Source organism: Hakea prostrata, unplaced genomic scaffold, assembly GCF_041222555.1.
Source record: "Hakea prostrata isolate BN-2017 unplaced genomic scaffold, UWA_Hpros_2 contig_33, whole genome shotgun sequence".
Classification (NCBI taxonomy): domain Eukaryota; kingdom Viridiplantae; phylum Streptophyta; class Magnoliopsida; order Proteales; family Proteaceae; genus Hakea; species Hakea prostrata.
This window is the reverse complement of record NW_028291152.1, coordinates 148868-169137: the sequence shown is the minus strand read 5'-3', so window position 1 is coordinate 169137 and position 20270 is coordinate 148868. Positions and strand designations below refer to the sequence as shown.

Sequence of the window (20270 nt, the reverse complement as noted above, 5' to 3'; positions counted from 1 at the left end):
ATCTTTGGATCATTCTTTTGTGACCTTCGGATTATCATCATTGCGACTTAAGGTTAGGATGGTTATACACATATGACATAGACTATGTGATTATTACACTGATGTTGACAACTTAGTAGGCTTAGCTTATTAGTTGTATTTAGACATCATATGACTACTGTAGGTACCTTGTGACAGTAGCATCATGTTTATTTACTTTTGTTTATCATGTCTATTCATTCTTGTTATTTACTTATACATTTGATCATGTGATGTTATGACTTATCTTTCAATATGATGATGTATCATGGATGTATGATATGATGAGACTGAGAATGTGATTGGATAGGTATGATTTGAGATTGGGGAATGTCCTTTTGACATTTCTGTCCTTGGACATCGGAGGGAATAGTATGGGATGTTCTCCGAAGATGCCCATCGACGCTTTCCCGGATTATTGGATGACATACTTAGGACTTGTCTAGATGTGTTGGCTAGGACATCCCTGTTGTATCAAAACCGAATCGGAAGGGCATTGAGACCGAACGACCCGTGGTAGTAATGTGGTTTGATGGGCGCTCAAGACTGGTAACCAACCCGTGAGAGGACATAAATCACAATACGGATACCCGAAATGGGCCATTCATTGGTAGGGTTGCAAATAGCTAGACTTGGGCTCACGGGCGCTAAAGACCAGTCGGTTATATCTGTGAGAGGTCGTGAGAGCTTCTCGTCTACTATTTGTAGATGACCAATAGGGTTGGTGAGTTCAGTGAGTAATATCCGTTGACTCTAGTGTGAAGGATACCGGAAAGGATTCCGGGATGGGGGGAATGGACGTATCTGGATCTGACATGATATGACTAAGTAGATGACTTGCATTGGGCTAGGCTTTACCTTGACATGCGCCACTACTTAGACCAAATGGTGATGTGAGAGAGCGGTGACCGAACCCAGCCATGGATTGTTCAAGAGGGATGCAGGACCTAATTCCCACTGGTGCTGAATGATTGAGACTTACCTAAAGAAGTATGGTGCTATGACTTAAAGCATGTTTTACATAGAGACTAGCATATAGAGTTAGAATCATACTTGCATCGTCTGTTTCATATCATCTTGCAGCATGTTATGATTTGTATCATATGGCTTATGTATTATGGAATAATTGCCTTGCTGAGTTCTCTTGAACTCATTTCTTTTTGTGCAATTGTTTTGTTAGATTTCTCTGCAGGTATCGAAGAAGCTGATGGCTCCTTTCTCGAGACGGACCCAGATTCCTCATACTATTCTGAAGGTCCTAGCCACTATGAAGGTTACGATGAAGATACCGAGGGTGGTTACCCTCCATACCAAGATTAGCCTGACCTTGGTGTGGGAAAAGCCATGTTTAGTCTCCTATGTGTATACCTATGAGAATATATTGTATAAGACCGAGGATATCTTAGCTTAGGCCTTTATACTGTTATTTTTGGAACATGGATCTGTAATTATAACTTTCACTGATTTACATTCCGCTGCCACTGAGGGAGTAATTTCCACTCACTCTCTCTCTTTTTGGATTATATGTATACTTTAGTACCTTTTTATTCCGCACTCTGATTATATTGTTCTTATCTTATTCTTGATGTCTTCTATTATATGCTTTTACCTTGATTATTATGGTTCATGATTGTGTTATCGCGTATGTGGGAGGCATGGTTGCTCGATACTTTATCCTTGGGACTATGGATCACATATCCAGGTATGCCTGGTAGGGTACTAGCTGGGTGGATGTGACATCTGTCACTTGACCCCAACAAGGTTGTCAATCAGTCTGGGGTTGTATTAGACATAAGTTCAAGCTTGTGGAAAAGCCTAGGACTCATACATGGACTTGGGCACCACCCAACTCCAACACTCAAGAGCTAGTCATCCACCTTGCTAATCCGTCCGGGTCCAAGTGGATCTTCTTCCAAATTCCAACAAACCGGTAGAACCTTGATCTCCACCATCTAAGTCCATGGATTTTAGATACTAACCTAATGGTCTTTAGTTGGATGGCCCATAACTTCCTTTTACTTGATCAACGGGTCCTCAGGCCCACAAGTAAGGTTTTGGGTTAGATCCTAGGAGATATTACAGCAATGGTAATAAATGATGTTCCTCTTCTTAAAAGCATGCCAATTTGCCGTGATGAGCTCTGAACTGAACCACATGTATAGGGTAAAACCTTGCCTTAGTCGTTGGAGATCAGGCATTGCCTTTTAATATTCTTTTTGGCATATGAGATTTATCCGAGCTAGCTAAAGACCTAAACTACATCCTTAGGGTAGTTTTTATAACAACTTCATCCCTGACTCCAAAAAAATTCAAATTATTGACCTCATACCATGAGACAACAGTTTTTTGCCACTTAGCCAACCAGGTGGCCTTTTTATTTATTTATTTATTTTTTTCATCCATTGATTTCAAGGTAAGTTGCACACGCCGCATAAGGACGAGCATATTCTATCTATGTTGGGAATTGGCTGGCTGAGGTTGATTGCTGGTAAATTTTATTTTCTATTATGTTAGAAAAATCAATATTTTTTTCTATTTTCTTTTGTTTACATAAATGTGACAAAGATTTTTGCTTTGTTATGATATAAATGACATCACATTACATGGGGCAGCACAAAACGATGTGTATATAGGTCAAACTTTCATAATAAATAAAGCATCAAGGGTAGAGTATAATGCTATTCTACACCCTTCCACTATATTTTCAGAAGGGTCGCCAAACTCTAAATGTATGGTGATGGAACCTGAGGACAGCATTATACTTACCCTCAAAGGTTGACAAATTGGATTTCATGATAAAACATCTCCTTCATTGCTACATGGACTAACAATTTGGTCAACTATTTTTTTATCTATTTAATTGTTAAATCATTTAAATGGTTATATATTGAAGAATTATGTCAAGACCGCGCACGCATGGTGATCATTCATCATAGGCATCACAATGTGAACAATATAGAAGTACCACTATATATTTAAATTATATATAAAAGGCATGAAGATATAGTCGAGTGCATGTAAATGGGCCCAAATAAACCTTAGATCAAAAAAACTTCTACCTAAAACCTACCTTCTCCAAAATGATCAAAAATTCAATTTTTTTTAACAAAGAACAAAAAAAAAATGTAAATAACCGTACTTTCTCTCCCTCCACTTTAAGTCAAATGAATATTCTTAAGAATGTCCTATTTATAATTCCATTACAAGATAATACTTTTGTACAGTAATCAATTTTCTTCCTTCTACTGTTTGAATATTCTTTTTCCTATGTTTCAAATATTGTTTTCACATTTATGAAGTCAGAAATTTTCTTTAAAAAAATATTAGTTAGAGTTTAATCTCCGTAATCATCGAACCATATATATATGAGAGTAATTCCCAAACAAGAGAATTCATCCATTAATAAGAAAAACCAACGATAAGGGTTGCTGCACTTCAGGTTGCTGTTTCTCCAATCTTGGATTGGATTGTGTTCAAGGTTAGCTTTGTATCTTTATCATCTCTTTTGAATAGTTAAAAGTTAGCTTTCATATCTTTATCATCTTTTCTGTTTCTCCAACCTGTTTTTTTTATTTTGATTTCAACAACAATGTTGCAGCCCAAAATTGAAGTCAATTCCTAAATTCTTTGATTTTAATAGGCTTAATTTGGTGGTAAGGAAAAGTAAAGGAATTAAAGTGAGATTTTTTTTTTAAACCAATAAAAGAACAAGAAACTTGTACTGCAACCATGATCTTGTGTGACTGCATAAATTGTTGAGGTATCTGAGTCATACTCAAATAAGGTTGAGGTATTTGAGTTATACCCAACGTATGTTCTAATACAGGCCATCAGATCAGTTACGATCTAACGGTGTAATGGGATCTTTTAAGGAGAGTCCAACTAACCGTAGAACCTAGTATTGGTCTATAAATACTACTAGAAGCAACGGTTTGGGTATTCCAATTTAGATACTCAGGATGTAATGCTTTAAGCAACATTGTGCTTAAACCCTAACCCTAACATAAATTTCATACAAAGTGCTGATATATTTTATATGTAATGTTAATTTAAAAACAATGCAAAGTAAAGTGAAAGTTATGACTAAATACGGAATGATTTGGAGTTAGACATGTAATCCCACAATATAATAAATATAAATCATTATGAAAGTTTTTATTTTAAATATAAAAGTTTTTTTTTCCTTCTTTTAAATTTCTCGTGCAACCAAATGAACCTATGGAATTTGTGTTTAAAGATAGTAAATTTAAAACAATGCCTATGGCTTTAAGTCCTAAACAATAGGCTACCCATTCCATCGTGAAAAATATTGAAAAAGGAAACCTGAATTTAGATAATTTTAAAGCAATATTTGGAAAACAAATGAAGCACAAGTGATTCAAATGCAATGTTTAAAACCTAGATTGTGTACCCTGTTGTGGACCAGATATCAAGTATTGATAATTAGAACTCAATCATATGAAATGCAATATAATAAAAATTTGATGTTTAATATTTCGTTTTGTTCATAGGGGGTGAATATATGTAGTGGCAGTAAAACAAACCAAGAAGGTCCTGGATACAAATCTCCATCTCTCTACACCTTTTTCCTTCCATTCCACAATTCCTCACCAGGAGAAAAGAAGAAAGAAAGAAATAAGATAGAACAAAGTGACTACCCAATACTCATGAAAGGCAAAAATCCTATTCCTGTTATTTATTATTTAGAGTGCCAAGCATAATATATGGATAAAGTCTCACCTAAAAGACTTTTTTCTTTTTTTAATTATGAATTTTTTAACCATTTCAAGAAAAATATATAGAGACGGGTACTAGTTTCATGAATTTCCTCTTAGAGAGTATTTGATTCATAACATGCTACAAGATTTGATTGTTAAGAATCACTTTCTCTAGAGTAGACATGTTTTTCTTTTCTTTTTTCCTTCATTCGTATGGTCTTCTAGTTTTCCCTTTGTAGATTGATTTTGAGTCATGTTGAACTCAAATTGAATATAATTTTGATTTATTTGCTTCTATTTTAGGATTTATTTTGAAATTGGCAATTAAATTCCATTTGAAGTTCCTTCTTATCTTTAGTTTTTGTTGATTGATGATAGAAAATGGACATGGTGAGGATCAGTTGGTTGCTTTACCTGGTGACACTATGTTGTTTAGCAAGCCTTGGAGTAGCGAAGCAGAGTGTTAACCATCAAGCTCTTGCGAAAATTGCAATTCATAATGCAAGAATTGCTCTTCAGAAATCTGCTTATGTGACAGCCTCGCCTACTATCCTTGGACCGGGGGTACTTTGACTGCTGTTTTTGCTTCTACCTTATTTCTTTTGTTTAAATGTTATGCTTTTAATGTTTCAAACATGGTTGAAAAATCATTTTTTTAATTGGATCAAGTAAAAATTGAAATAAAAAAACTGATCAAGAATTTTGAAAACAAGGTCAAATGAAAAATAACACGATTAGGTTATAAATCGTGTCTTATTTCACTGTCTTTTGTTTCTGGTCAAGATTTAATCAATGTCATCATATATTAGATGAGTTTAATTGTGTTCTAAAAACATTTTAAAGCCAAAACAAATAGAACAAGCCCTCAACTCCTTGATTTTTTTCTATTTATGTTCAATGATTTAATCTCTCTCTTACAAATATTTTAAATCTTAAAATATATGATTCCTTGATTCTATATATTTTTTTTCCTCTTCATATTTTCCTTTATTCCTCTGACAAGGCCAAGCCACCAAGGCTTTTTTTTTTATATATATATATTTTTTTATTTTTATGGGAAACATAACCCAATCGGATGAACCTCAGGGGCAGTTGGTTTTCTATGATGCATGTTAAACGAATTTTTTTCGCACTGATAAAAGATCTCTTGGTCAAATTTCACAAATTTGAATCAAACTTTTTTTTTTTTTTGGGGTAAGAATTTGAATCAAGCTTTAGAGTCCTCTTCAGACTGAAAGTGTCTTAATTAAACCCAAGATCCCAATAGTAACCATTTTCGTCACTGAACATAAAAAAAAAGTACTTGAAATCATATTGGAAACTAATGCGGGATTTTTCCATTGATTCAGGGTGAAACTAGTCAGTGGGTGACTATTACATTTAGCAATCCAAATGCATCAAATAGTGATTGGATTGGAGTATTTTCTCCAGCAAGCGCTCTAAAGTAAGACATAATGATACATCTTCAGTACTGAATGTAGAACTTCTGGTTCTCATTTTATATTTAATGCTCTTGATCTCATACAAAGTTCTTTGGTGCTGAAATCTCCAGTGGTTCTACATGTCCTCCACCATATGGGAATCTTGCTCCTCAGTTCTGTTCTGCTCCCATTAAGGTTTCTGTCCTCACCCTTTGGTTGTTTTCTCAACTTAAACTTCCAGTGGTTCCAATGTAAAACTATCTATTTGTGGCTAGGGCTTTGAACTGGAAGAGCTTATGATTTTTGAGTAAATATAAGATTGAATCATTTTCTTTTCTCTGTGCAGTACCAATATGCCAATTACTCAACTTCAAACTATGGCAAAACAGGCAATGGAACTTTGTCATTTCTAATTATCAACCAGAGAGCAGATTTTGCTTTTGCACTATTTTCCGGTGGAATTTCTAGTGTATGTCTCAACTCTTAACAGCTTTCTGTTTCATTGGCTGCAGCTCTAACCTAGTAACAGTTTTAGAGTTTCTGTGGTTTATCAGGGCAGACAATATATGTTACACTAACCATCTTCTTGATTAAACAGCCGAAGCTGATTGCAGTGTCAAATGTAGTGGCTTTTGCATACCCAAACGCACCTCTTTACCCACGCTTAGCTCAAGGACAAACATGGAATGAAGTAAGCTAGTTCTTCTCTAATTTTTAAACTGACATAAGATAATTTGTAGGGTCTCAAGGAACTGGAAACTGTTTTCTGCAACTAATTATAGGGTTTTCGGCGAATAGGAACAAAATGCTAGATCATAACATAAAGGAGAAAAGGAAAAATTATTCTGTTATGATCTGCTGGTAAATCATAGCCTTGCAGTTATCTAAGTTTTCATTTGATGATATTCAGATGACTGTAACTTGGACAAGTGGATATGGACTCAATGAATCAGAACCTTTTGTGGAATGGGGTCGACAAGGAGAAACTCAGCTAAGCTCCCCAGCTGGAACCTTGACCTTCACTCGTGAAAGCTTGTGCGGTGTGTGAAATGTTTCTTCTTCTTCTCCTCGTTGACTTGTTCTTTTGTCATTGACAAACTTGACTGAAAATAAAGGCCTTAGATCGAACACCCTTGTCTAACTAAGAAAATTTTCTTGTTTTCCATATTCAGGTGCACCTGCTACTACCGTGGGATGGCGTGATCCTGGTTTCATACATACAAGTTCCATGAAGGAGTTGTGGCCTAATGCACTGTAACATATTCTGCTTTTCCCAACCTTCTTTTTTAAAAATTTTGTTCATTAGAAACTCTCGTAAACTTTTGAATCAGTAAACTTATTCAAACTATATGAGAGCCATAACGTTGAAACGTTAAAATTTATGATGCAGGTATACATATAGGCTTGGACATAAATTGCTCAATGGTTCATATGTTTGGAGTCCAACTTACACCTTCAAGGCAGCTCCTTTTCCCGGACAAGATTCTCTACAGCGTGTAATTATTTTCGGTGACATGGGAAAGGTTAGATTAATGATCTTTCGTAGTTTCAGCTTGAACAGTCGTAAATGGCAATCCCTCCTAATATGAACCTAGTATAGCATCCACATTTTGGTGCCATGCTGTTAAGGTTTTTGAGCCATACCTAACTTATGTTCTAGTAAGAGCTAATGGCTTAGTCAGATCTGAAAACTGTAGTAGGCCTCGTAGGAGGGTCCACTAACCATAAACCCTGGTGTTGTCTATAAATACTATCTGGAAGCAGCAATTTGGGTATTTCCGATTAGATATTCAAGGTGTAATATTTTAAGCAACCTTGTGCTTGAAACCTAATAAATGCTAACAGACGCTTGATACAATGACACACATGCAAGATTTGCAATGACTAATCTACATTTACGTGTTCTTTTAGGCTGAGGCTGATGGTTCCAATGAAAATGGTCCCCAACCTGGTTCCCTTAACACCACACAGCAGCTAATTAATGACCTAAACAATTATGATTTAGTCATTCACAATGGAGACATTACATATGCGAATGGATACCTAGCACAGTGGGATCAATTCACTGCACAAATTGAGCCTATAGCATCAACCAAGCCTTACATGATTTCAAGGTCGGTAATCCTGGTCAGAACCATTACTTGAACAAATTGTGCATTCGTGATTTTCATTTTTGTATTGAATAACAATCGATAATTTGTTCTTACAGTGGAAATCATGAGCGTGACTGGCCCAACTCAGGATCCTTCTATGCTACTACTAGTTCAGGAGGAGAATGTGGTGTGTTAGCAGAGACCATGTTCAGTGTTCCTACAACCAACAAGGATAACTTCTGGTATCTAAGCCTACTTTTAAGTCCATGCAAATTTAAGATGTTTTAATGGAGTGTTAGATTGAAATGTTGTCTTTTCTCTATCAGGTACTCCTTTGATTATGGTATGTTCCACTTCTGCGTAGCTGATACCGAACATGACTGGAGACCAGGCACCCTTCAATATCAGTTCATAGAGAGTTGCCTAGCATCTGCTGATAGGCAAAGGCAGCCATGGCTGATATTCGTTGCACATCGGGTGTTGGGTTACTCATCAGGTATGCCATATGCTTTAGAAGGGACCTCTTGCGAACCAATGGGAAGGGACAGCCTTGAACAGCTTTGGCGGAAATACAGGGTAGACTTGGCTGTGTATGGCCATATCCATCAATACGAAAGGACATGTCCAGTGTACGAGAGTGTTTGTACAATGAAAGGAACAAATTTCTACCAGGGCACCATGAATGGGACCATCCATGCAGTTATAGGGGGTGGAGGCCAGTCACTTGATCCATTTTCGCCAGTCAACACCACCTGGAGTATATACAAGGACCATGATTGGGGATTTGTTAAGCTTACAGCTTTCAACCATTCAACCCTACTCTATGAATACAAGAAGAGTAGGGATGGGTTGGTTTATGACTCCTTCACCATCCAAAGGAACTATTCGGATTCTGTAGCTTGTTCATTTGATAGTTGCCCTCTTACCACGTTGGCTTCTTGATGTCCATGGATGCGTGTGTATCTAAGAGAACGATTGTGATCATGGCTGAACATATCTATTTTCCTTTTCCTTTTGAATAAATGTGAAATTGTTGTACTAATTGCACTTGCAATAAACTAAATGAGTGAAATAATACAATGGATTTTTTTTTTCTAATTTTTTTCCCCCTAAGAAGGGCTCACAAAGAGCCTTAATGCACCATCATAGTGCATACATGTGCCGCACGATAAACCCTTGGAGAGGAGCATGGGTATGTGCCAAGTAATGAGCGTGGGAGGGTTTCACACACCCAACTTACTTGACATCATTAGTCTTCTTGCATCTCAAATCTGATCCTAGTCCGGAACTAGTTGGATTGACTCCGATTGACTCCCGAGTAATCTCCTGAGCGAGAAGATGGTGAAACCTACAAAAGAGGTCAGACGAGAGCCGGCTAGGATGCCGGGCAACCGCCTCCGATAGCTAAGTCATTCGGGGATCAAATTAAGGTCCCAAGCAAGTGATGCTCAGGGGTTCACTAGAAAATGTTCATTTCTTACCCAAGGGGCGAGTTCTTGTTAAATAGTGCATAAGTTACCTTGTTTAAAGCCAACAGGATCCCAACTATAGGCTTGATTACAGGCACGCCCAGTTGTCTTCGGGATAGACTTGACGCTTACGTCGTCCTTACTTCTTTGTCTTTGCGTGATTGAAGCATACAGTATTTGTCCAGTGTGATCAGGACGAACCCCAATCACATAACCGAGTATCTGACCGGATGTATGTCTCGGGTAAAGATCTGATCTGATCACTTGCATGTCTAGCGGTGTGCATGTCTCCTATAACAAGTCTTTCACAAATATTGCCAAATAAAATATTCTCTCTTTTCTTTAGTATGGTCCGGATTCAAATTTTTTTCTTTTTTGCTTTCCGAAACGGGTAGCTTTTTATATGAGTAGGGGGAATAAGTACCAAGAGATTCAAACTTGTTGGGAAATGCCATGTCAGCATTTGCCACATCAGCTTATATTGGTTTTGATGATAATAAGCATGAATTACTAATGGCTATATTGAGTTATGGTGTTTTAGTTTAAGATGAGACAAGTGGACCAACTCCAAGTCAAAGCCAAGATCATGCCAAGATGGACATGAAGATCGTTGCACAAAATCAAGTCGAAGATCAAGTCGAAGATCAAGACTTAGGCTGAATTAGGGCTTAGGACACTCTCGCATACACATTCATGTAAATGCATCAATTATATGTAATTCATACTACTAGAGTGACCTAGGACATGTTAGTGAGGTGTACAATGCTTAGGGTTGACCAAAAAGTCCAAAAACCCAAGCCATGTCCCAGCCCCAACTTAATTCAGCAAAATAGGGCTCAAACGGATGACCGTCTGGGCAGACGGATGCCCGTCTGGTTTAGCATTTATGTGTTTCAATCACAGAAGGCCAAACAGACGCCCGTCTGGGCAAACGGACGTCCGTCTGGCCCTGACTGAGTCATAACGGCTAGTTTGCAATGGCTCTTTTCTAAGACGGATGATCTTCCGTCTGGTGTAAAAATAGCCTATAACGGCTAGTTTAACGGCTCTTTTCAGACGGATGTCCGTCTAGGCTAAAAAACAGGACAAAAATGTGTCCGTTTTCTATCCGTTGAGGATTGGGTTTTGGCACTCAAAGGTGCTCTATATAAACCCAATTCACCTCATTTGAGAGGTACAATACTCACACTTGATCACCCACTCCCCAAGTGATCCTAAGCTCTCAAATTGCAAGAAAGCTTTGTGCTTTGCCTCTTATTCTCTCCCAACCTTGAAGAAATATACCAAGGTGTTTCTAAGCTTGTGGAAGCCCAAGCTTGAGGTGATTGAAGGCGTCGGTGGTGCATACATTTTCATTTGAGCATACAACTCACATTGCATCATTCACACAAGAGGTACAGTGTCACACCTCTTGTAAGGTAACATCCTTCCTTTGTAACTGTTTCAATTCTAGTCTAGGTTGGTAGATTAGAATTGGTCTTTGGGTGCTCTTGCCCGTAAGCAAAGATTCTTAGGTGCTCTTGCCCTATTTGCTAAACAAAGATTTTAAAGGGTTCTCTTGCCCTGTGACAAAGATTATTGTAAGGGTTTGATCTCTACCCATTGTATTGAAAGAGAATCAATAGTGGAATACTCTCTTAAGGCCAAGAGAGGAGTGGACGTAGACTTGTATAGTCGAACCACTATAAATCCCATGTTGTGGTTGCTTGAAATTGTCTAGTTCGTTTGAATTTTCAATTTACATTGTATTTCCGCATAAACCAAAAAATTGGGACAATCCACTAGTTGCAACCTAATCACCCCCCCTAGGTTGCACCAACAAAACTTTATAGCTACTTCAGACCCCACAAATCTTTGTCATCTGAGCCAATCCCTTTTGAAGTTCAAATGATGCTTCCTTGCCAATAATTGAAGATTGTACAAAAAACATGGGGCTTAACTACAAATATAAAGAATGATCTAGGTGAATGAGATTTGGACACATTTGGAAATCAAGATGTGAATGTGTTTTATATATATATATATATATATATATATATATATATATATATATATATATATATATATATATATATATATATATATATATATATATATATAAATTGAAGCTTTTTATATAAGGAGGGTGGAAACTATCAAGGAAATTTGAATTCATACTATGAGGCATTAATCTTTGTCAACTGACCCAATCCCTTTTTGAATTTCAAATTTGTAACAACTCCGTATTTCTAACCCGGAATCCATATTGCAGGTTAGATAACCCGAAGATCAAGTCGGATTAAGTTGTGGAGTATCCAGATTGAAATCTATGATCCATACCCTGAACCCATGGATCTGGATTCTCTTGATGAAGAACCTGCCTTGCTGGGAAGTTGGATCCCAAGTAAGAGTCCAAAGATGTTTGGAGATGTCCGGAATGAAGGTAAGACCTCCCCCATAAATTGTTTAGGGTTAGGTTGAGGTTGGGAGTCAACCCCTTGAGCAAAGCACCCAAGTGCAACAATGTACTAGGGGGGCGGTTGCTTAAGGCAGTTGACTGGGCCGATCAACTGCCCCAAGCAACCGCCATGGTCTGCTTGCGGGAAATTACCCTAATTTGCCCCCTGTTGTCTATAAATAGCAAGCCCTGTGTTTTTAACTCATTATTATATTCAGCATTGTAGTTTTGGACATCTAGGAGGTAGTGAACACGTGCTGGAAGGTGAGAAAAGCTTGGTTTGCGATCTGGATATATTCCCCTCGTCTGTTTGCTGATTTGGTTGAGGTAGGTGAAACCCTTTCACTCCTTTCTCTTCTTTCAACTGTGGATTGGTGTTGGATCCATCTCCATCATGTTGGGGTGACCTAATTATGATTGGTTGTTTTCCCTTTTAAATGTTCTTGAAAGGATTTTGTCCGAAATGAATCCCTGCATTAGAATAATGGATGGATCTAATCAAGGGAGATGATTTGGGTGTTTCATCTCTGTCAATTTTAGAGCGATCAGTTTCACTATCAGGGACATCATAGGGGCTTCATGACGTAACTAGGTCAGAGGATGAGGGTGACATTGTCAAGGCCGATGACACAGAGGATGAGGATGCCGACGACAGTGATGATGATGATGATGATGATGATAATGATAATGGTGATGATGGTGATGATGATGATGATGATGATGATGATGATGATGATGATGGGGTTCCAGTTCAGGATGAGGATGTTATTGATGATCAAGGAGATGAGGATCAGGATCAGGGTGAGATTCCGAGACACAAGGAGATTTCTATACCACGCTTCCATGAGATTGGAGGTCCATCACATACGACTTCTAGGGTTCCAGGTGTGGCTTCTCATCAGTCATTGATTTCTTCCACACTTAGAAGGATAAAGGCTCAACAGGAGAGGATAGAGTCCTATATGTATACCTTGGGAGAGAAATTTGCATGACTGGAGAAGGAGTTCAGATCTAGGAGGGACCAGACAGATCACCAGAGTCGATCACCTAGATAGATAGTACTAGGAGTTTCCTTTTATGCTTTCTTAGATGTAATTTCTCTCATACTTGTAAACCTAAGTGATTAGTGAAGTTAAATTGTATCACTTGTGTTATTTTACATTATGCGTCTCTTTTGTTGCATTAGTAGTTGTTAATGTTTAGTTATGACTTATAACTCATAACGACTACTCACGACCATTACTCCCAACGACAACTCCTGACTCAGACTCATATGACAACACATGACTACAACATGACACAGACTCATACGACAACTCATGACGACAACACCTCACAATGACAACTTACTCACAAAAACAACTCACCACGACAACTTTCAAAGCAAGACTCAACTCACAACTCAACGCACATACCCAATAACTAAAAACCGACAACTTAACTCTAACCATGACTACAACCCAAGTACAAGTCATAAACTTTAATTATTGTGCATTATTCAAACTTGGTATATTATGCTTTGTTTGTTCAAGTTTCTAATCCAAGTTTTCTATTATTCACTTCTAAGAAAGTTTGAGTCACTTCTGGATCTATGACTCAAGGATGCTTTCATTACTGTGTTCTATGGTTATGATTGTCCGAAAACTTAGGCTCTGATACCATTCTGTCACATCCTCCCAGCCGGTCCCCTAACTGGCATACCCGAGAGTGTGATCCACAGCCCTAAAGATCAAGTTTAGGAACGATCATATCCATTTCGCACAATAACATAATCAAAAGCAAGAACAATTCATAATGTTCAAGTTTTTTTTTTTTAATAAAAGTCAAGAAAGGATCTCAGAAGGATCACTATAGAATATCAGAGTGCGGAATAACAAGATACCAAATCAAAAGACAGCTGTAGAGTATAGCGGAAATATACCCTACAAACACATGCGAAAGGTAGATCGAAATCTAAATAAAGCTCTAAGCTAATACAAGTAAAGTAAAAGATAAGTCTAGAAGAAACAAAAGAAATCTAATCCACATCTTCAGTCAACTCTTCTTGCTCTTCAGTCTTCATTTTCTTCACCTTGTGCTTCCTCATACATACCGTCAAAGAAATCCGAACCTGTAGAGAAGTCTAACAACAGATTGTACAAAAAAGGAATGAGTTTCGAAAGAAACTCAGTAAGGCAAGTGAATCCATAACAACATAAATAACATGCGGCAGAACATAACAAGATGCAATGCAATATGAAACAAGTAATGTATGTATGCATCTAAACTCTATGTATGCTGGTCTCTATGGCAGACATGCTTTAAGTCATAGCACCGTACTTCTTTGGGTAGGTCACGCATACGGCTCCTGTTGGTAGTGGGTCCGAGCATCCCTCTCGGATAAACCATGGTAGGGGGTTAAGTCAACACACTCTCTCACAACCATTTGCCATAAGTACCGGCACATGTCAGGGAAAAGCCTAGCCCAATGCAAGTCATCTAGTTAGTTACATCAAGTCAAGTCCAGATACTTCCATTCCTCCCCTCTCGGGATCCTTTCCGGTATCCTTTCCACTAGAGTCACGGATATTACTCACCGGACTCATCAACCCTATTGGTTATCCACATATGGTAAACAGGAAGCTCTCACGTCCTCTCACGGATATAACTCACCGGTCTCGAGCGCCCATGAGCCCAAGTCCAGCCATATGCAACCCTCCAATAAATGGCCCCCACAATGTGATTCCCGTCCTCTCACGGATATAACTCACCGGTCTTGAGTGCCCGTGAATCCCCATTGCTACCACGGGTCATTCGGTCTCAATACCCTTCCGAATCGGGTTTGATATAACAGGGGTATAACCTAGCCAAACACTGCTAGACATCCCTAGGTATGACAACCAATGATTCGGGAAAGCGTCGATGGGCAACCCCAGAAACATCCCATACTATTTTCGATAATGTCCAAGGACAGAAGTGTCAAAAGGACACCTCCCAATCCCAAACCAAACTTAATCAAACACAATCTCAGATCAGTCATGACATACACAACCAGTAGTTCATCATATAAAAGAGAATGTAAAAGCAAAATCAGATTAAGCAGTAATAAGTAATTCATATAACATGAATAATGAAAAAGATGATATAAACAAGTGCTACTGTTCTCACAGTAGGAGATCAAAATTAAAGTACAACAATAGTAGGTAATCTCATAGTTTCACAAAGTAGAAACCAGAGAACAAGTAATCTATGCAGTTAAGGAAATAACTGTCCTTACCTTGATTATCGCCGAAGATAATCCAAAGATCAAAGAGAGAGGCTCCAAACTTAGCAAATAAACCCCTAACAATCATAGATATAACATTAGGAAAGATGCCTAAAAGATCAGAGAGCAAACGAATCAAACTGAGCGAAAATTGAAGCTACTGACTTCATTGGTCAAGTGCCTTGGTCTACTGGCCCAGTCGACCAATCGAGTCAGTACGGAATAGTGAAAACTGTTTTGCCCATAACTTCTTCATTTGAAGTCAGATTGATCCGAAATTCGAAGGGGAACTCCCTAGGATGTATTAGAATCATATGGGAAGATAAAATCATCAAGTCATGGTAAAAATATGGGTTCTTGATTTGACCCAAGAAACTAGGGTTTCAACCTTTATGGCTCTCATGAAAAGGTTATGATCACGGAAAGAGAGGGAATGATTGTTATCAAGAAAATAACAAGAAATCATAGAAATTCTGGTTTAGGTTAATAGAAACATTATGGGAAGATTAAATCATCAAGTCATGGTCAAAGGATGGGTTCTTGATCTAACCCAAGAAACTAGGGTTTCAACCTTTATGGCTTTCAGGAAAAGGTTATGATCACAAGAAGAAAGGGAATGGTTGCAATCAAGAACATAATAAGAAAATCTTGTTTAGGTTAATAGAAACATTATGGGAAGATAAAATCATCAAGTCATGGTAAAAAGATGGGTTCTTGATTTAACCCAAGAAACTGGGGTTTCAACCTTATGGTTCCCATAATATGGTTATGATCACGGAAAGAGAGGGAAGTAAATTGCTAGCCAATAAAACAAGAAAATATAGGTGATCAAGGATAAGGAATTTAGATGATGATAGGTTATAATTTAGTAGAGAAAGCACATTGATTGGCTATTAACAGGGTCAATAACATATATCCAAGAAGTTAGGGTTTCACCCTTTTTGGCTCGCAGGAAAAGGTTGAGATCACAGAATGTAAGGGAATTAATGATTGGCCAATTAAAACAAGAAAATCATAGAAGGTCAAATTTAGATTAACATAAATATGACCCATGAGGTTTCCCTCACATGGGAGGTTACAAAGGTTTCCAGAAAGATCATACAAGGGTTAAGGTTTCAAGGAATTTATTTGGCTAGGGTTAAGATCATGATGATGATCATAGATCTCAAAGAACAAGATGAGATCATGGAATGGATGGTTGCAAGAGTGCATCATCTTCTTCCTGATCTCATCTAAGAACAGAATTAAAGAAAGAAAATCAGAGATAGAAGAAAGAGTGAGTGTACACATACCTTTGCTGCAAGAGGATGAAGATTTCTTCAAGTCTTGTGAGAGATCACCAAGGAATGCAAGGGAATTGATTAGATTAGGGTTCTAACTCATTCCAGAGGCTTAGGAGGCATAGGAGGCGAAGTAATCCCTAGATTTGGACTTAAATAGAGAAGCCACGACCTAATTATCAAAAACAGAACTCATTGGTCGATTGGATTGGTCTACTGGTCCAGTCGACCAATGAGTCGACCAATCAGGACAGCAAGGTTCAAACAGGGATTCGGAGGGCTATACAGGGTCAAATTGAGTGAGGTTTTCTTCTATGAGTCAATCAAGAAGTATAGTTTCCAGAAATACTTTCAGATAAAGCATGGGAGTTCATTAGATCCACCAAATAAGCTCACCTTCTTCGATGCGCAAGCAGGATTTGCCAGACATAGTTCAGCAAATTCGGACAGTGATTTGGAGGGCTATATGAGGTCAAATTGAGTGGGGTTTTCTCCTAAAAGTCCATCAAGAAGTCTAGTCTTGGGAAATACCTTTGGATTGAGCACAATAGTTCATTAGTTATTTCAACTAATTCACCCCTCTTCGGTGCGCAGATTCAAAACTAACACTGACAATGCTCTCAAGTGAGGGGCATCATCAACAATGTCCATGGGCTTGGGTTCCGACACCAAATCATCAACCAAAAGGATCTAAAAGTATCTTATTCCCCCATTTTGGGTCTTCGGACCTACAAACATAATAGATTTCAGGCCGGGTCAAGGTTAGGATAAGGCTGGACATTACAGATCTACCCTAAGGGAAAGGTCCTGTATGACTTCCTAAGGCTTTCAAAGAGTAGTAACACTGAAATCAAGGTCCAACTTTAAGGTGTAACATTTAAACTAACCCTTCTTTACCCAAAACAGATAGGGTGCCCTAGCTAGGTTTGGGCTGGATTTCACAACTATTTTAGTAGCTTTCTTATAATTATATTGCTACTGTAGTTTCTCAACTACAGTAGTACTTGTTTATGTGATTCAATTATTATTTCAGTTATGAATGCTTACTTACTTATGATTTGTATTATCAGTTGTGCTTGTGAATGACTGATTTGGGAATGTGATTGCCTAAGTTGTGATTAGGGAATGGGGAATTTCCTTTCAGCATTTCTGCCTTTGGACACCAGTGGAGGTGGTATGGGACATTTTCCTATGGTGCCCCTTGGCACTTTCCCTATTTAGTGGTTGACATACTTAGGGCATGTCTAGAAGTGTTTGGCTAGGATGTCCCTATTATGTCAGACCCAATCAGAAGGGAATTGAGACCGAGCAACCCGTGGTAGCAATGGGGATTTGTGGGCGCTCAAGACCAGTGAGTTATATCTGTGAGAGGACATAGGTCACATTGTGAGGGCCATTCAATTGGTATGATTGCAATAGTGGAACGTGGGCCCATGGAAGCTCATAATCAGTATCCAACCGTGTGGATCCATGGGAACTACCTGTTAACTAGATGTGGATGACCAATAGGGTTTATGAGTCCGTAGTCCGAGTTGGTTGGAGCCATAGGATACGCTGACTCTAGGGTGAAGGATACTAGAAAGGATCCCGAGAGGGGAGGAATGGAAGTATCTGGATCTAAGTTGATATAACTAAGTATAAGACTTGCATTTAGTTAGGCTTAACCCTAACATGCGCCAGAGCCCCAAGGGGGGGTGTGGGAGGGGTGAGAGGGGAGGTGTTGACCTAAACCCCAACCAAGGTTGTTCGAGAAGGTTTCAGGACCCATTGCCAACCGGAGAACCCAAGATACCGAGCTGGTTGAGGGAAAGTGATTTTGGGTAGTATGACTTAAAGCATGTCTGCCAATAGAGACCAGCATACATAGAGTTAGAAGCATATTTGCATTGTCTGTTTCATATCATATTGCATTCTGTATGATTTTCTATCATGTGTTATTATGTTATTATGGAATGATCTACCTTACTAAGTTCTTCTGAACTCACTCCTTTTTGCAACATCTTTTGTTAGACTTATCTGCATGAACTGAAGATTATGATGATCAATACGATGAAGAGCAAGTTGATGATTCTTATGGTACTCAAGGTACTGGCTACGGTGACTAGATCGGTGAAGACTACCAATACGAGACTGATGCTTACCAGGATTAGTTCGACTCTAGCACATGTGTGCCAATGATGGGACATCATCTCTTCTCTTTCTTTTTTTTATCTTTATTAGAGTTGTTGAGACCTTAGTTGTTGTTCCCCTTTCATTTTAGGAACCGGTTGTAATCTTTCTTTTGCTTTTGATCTACTTTTTCGTTGCTATTGTGGAGTGATTTTCCACCTCACTCTATGTCACATCCTCCCAGCCGGTACCCTATCTGGCATACCCGAGAGTGTGATCCACAGCCCGAAGATCAGGTATCGAGTAATCAACCTCCCACATAAACAATAACATAATCATGAACAATAATAATAAAAGTGCGGAAGATAAACCATAGATCCAAATAAGGAAAGAATGAATCATATATAAATCAGAGTACTAGATATAATCAGAGTGTCTAAAACAGATAAGTAAAGTGAGGCAAAATCCCACTCTACAACCAGCGGAAAAGTAGTTCTAAAAGAGAATAAGCAAGACAAAATCTAATCCCAGTAGCAAGTACAATGGGTAACTAAATTGTTCTCAACTTTATAGACAACATCCCTATAAGTATAAATCTCATAAACAGCACAAGGGCGCTTCCACTCAATGGTCGGACTAAGCATCGTACGGAGCATAACCACTCGTGGGATCTTCATGTAATTGTTGTAACCGCAATCACCTTCCCCGGAGATATGCCTCTTCTCCTTGCGCTTCTTCATAGGGGCCGTCATAATATTCGAGTACTGCAGAATAGTCTAACAAACATTGTACAATAAAGGAATGAGTTTCAAAGAAACTCGGTAAGGCGATTAAATCTATAATAACATAAATGGCGGGATTTCGAACAAACATAAATGCAATATGGTATGAGACAAGCAATGAATGAATGAATCTAACTCTACATATGTTGGTCTCTATTGGCAGACATGCTTTAAGTCATAGCACCGTACTTCTTTAGGAAGGTCTCAATCACTCATCATCAGTTGGTAATGGGTCCGGCATCCCTCGGGACATTCCATGGCTGGGGGTTAAGTCACCACTCTCTCACATCACCATTGGTCTAAGTACCGGCGCATGTCAGGGTAAAGCCTAGCCAAATGCAAGTCTTCTACTTAGTTACATCAAGTCAGATCCAGATATCGTCCATTCCTCGTCCCCCCGACGATCCTTTCCCGGTATCCTTCACCCCCCACTAGAGTCCTCATAGTCCCTGACTACGGACTCATCAACCCTATTGATCATCCACATATGGTAAACGGGAAGCTCTCACGTCCTCTCACGGGTTGGTTACCGGTCTTGAACGCCCGTGAGCCCAAGTCTATCCATATGCAACCCTACCAATAAATGGCCCCCACAATGTGATTCCTGTCCTCTCACGGGTTGGTTACCGGTCTTGAGCGCCCATGAATCCCCATTGCTACCACGGGTCGTTCGGTCCCAATACCCATCCGATTAGGGTC

At 38.7% G+C, this 20270-nt stretch overlaps 1 protein-coding gene across 1 annotated transcript; it reads left to right on the top strand.

The window, feature by feature from the left end:
• Positions 1-5117: 5117 nt before the first annotated feature.
• LOC148999151 (putative inactive purple acid phosphatase 1) lies at positions 5118-9192 on the top strand. The gene is made up of 11 exons (XM_089141428.1): positions 5118-5300; positions 6086-6180; positions 6289-6352; positions 6504-6626; positions 6756-6848; positions 7068-7197; positions 7330-7411; positions 7548-7680; positions 8069-8271; positions 8367-8492; positions 8577-9192. The coding sequence occupies exons 1-11, from the start codon at positions 5118-5120 to the stop codon at positions 9190-9192; spliced, it is 1848 nt and encodes a 615-aa protein (XP_088997554.1).
• The last annotated feature ends 11078 nt before the right edge of the window (positions 9193-20270 follow it).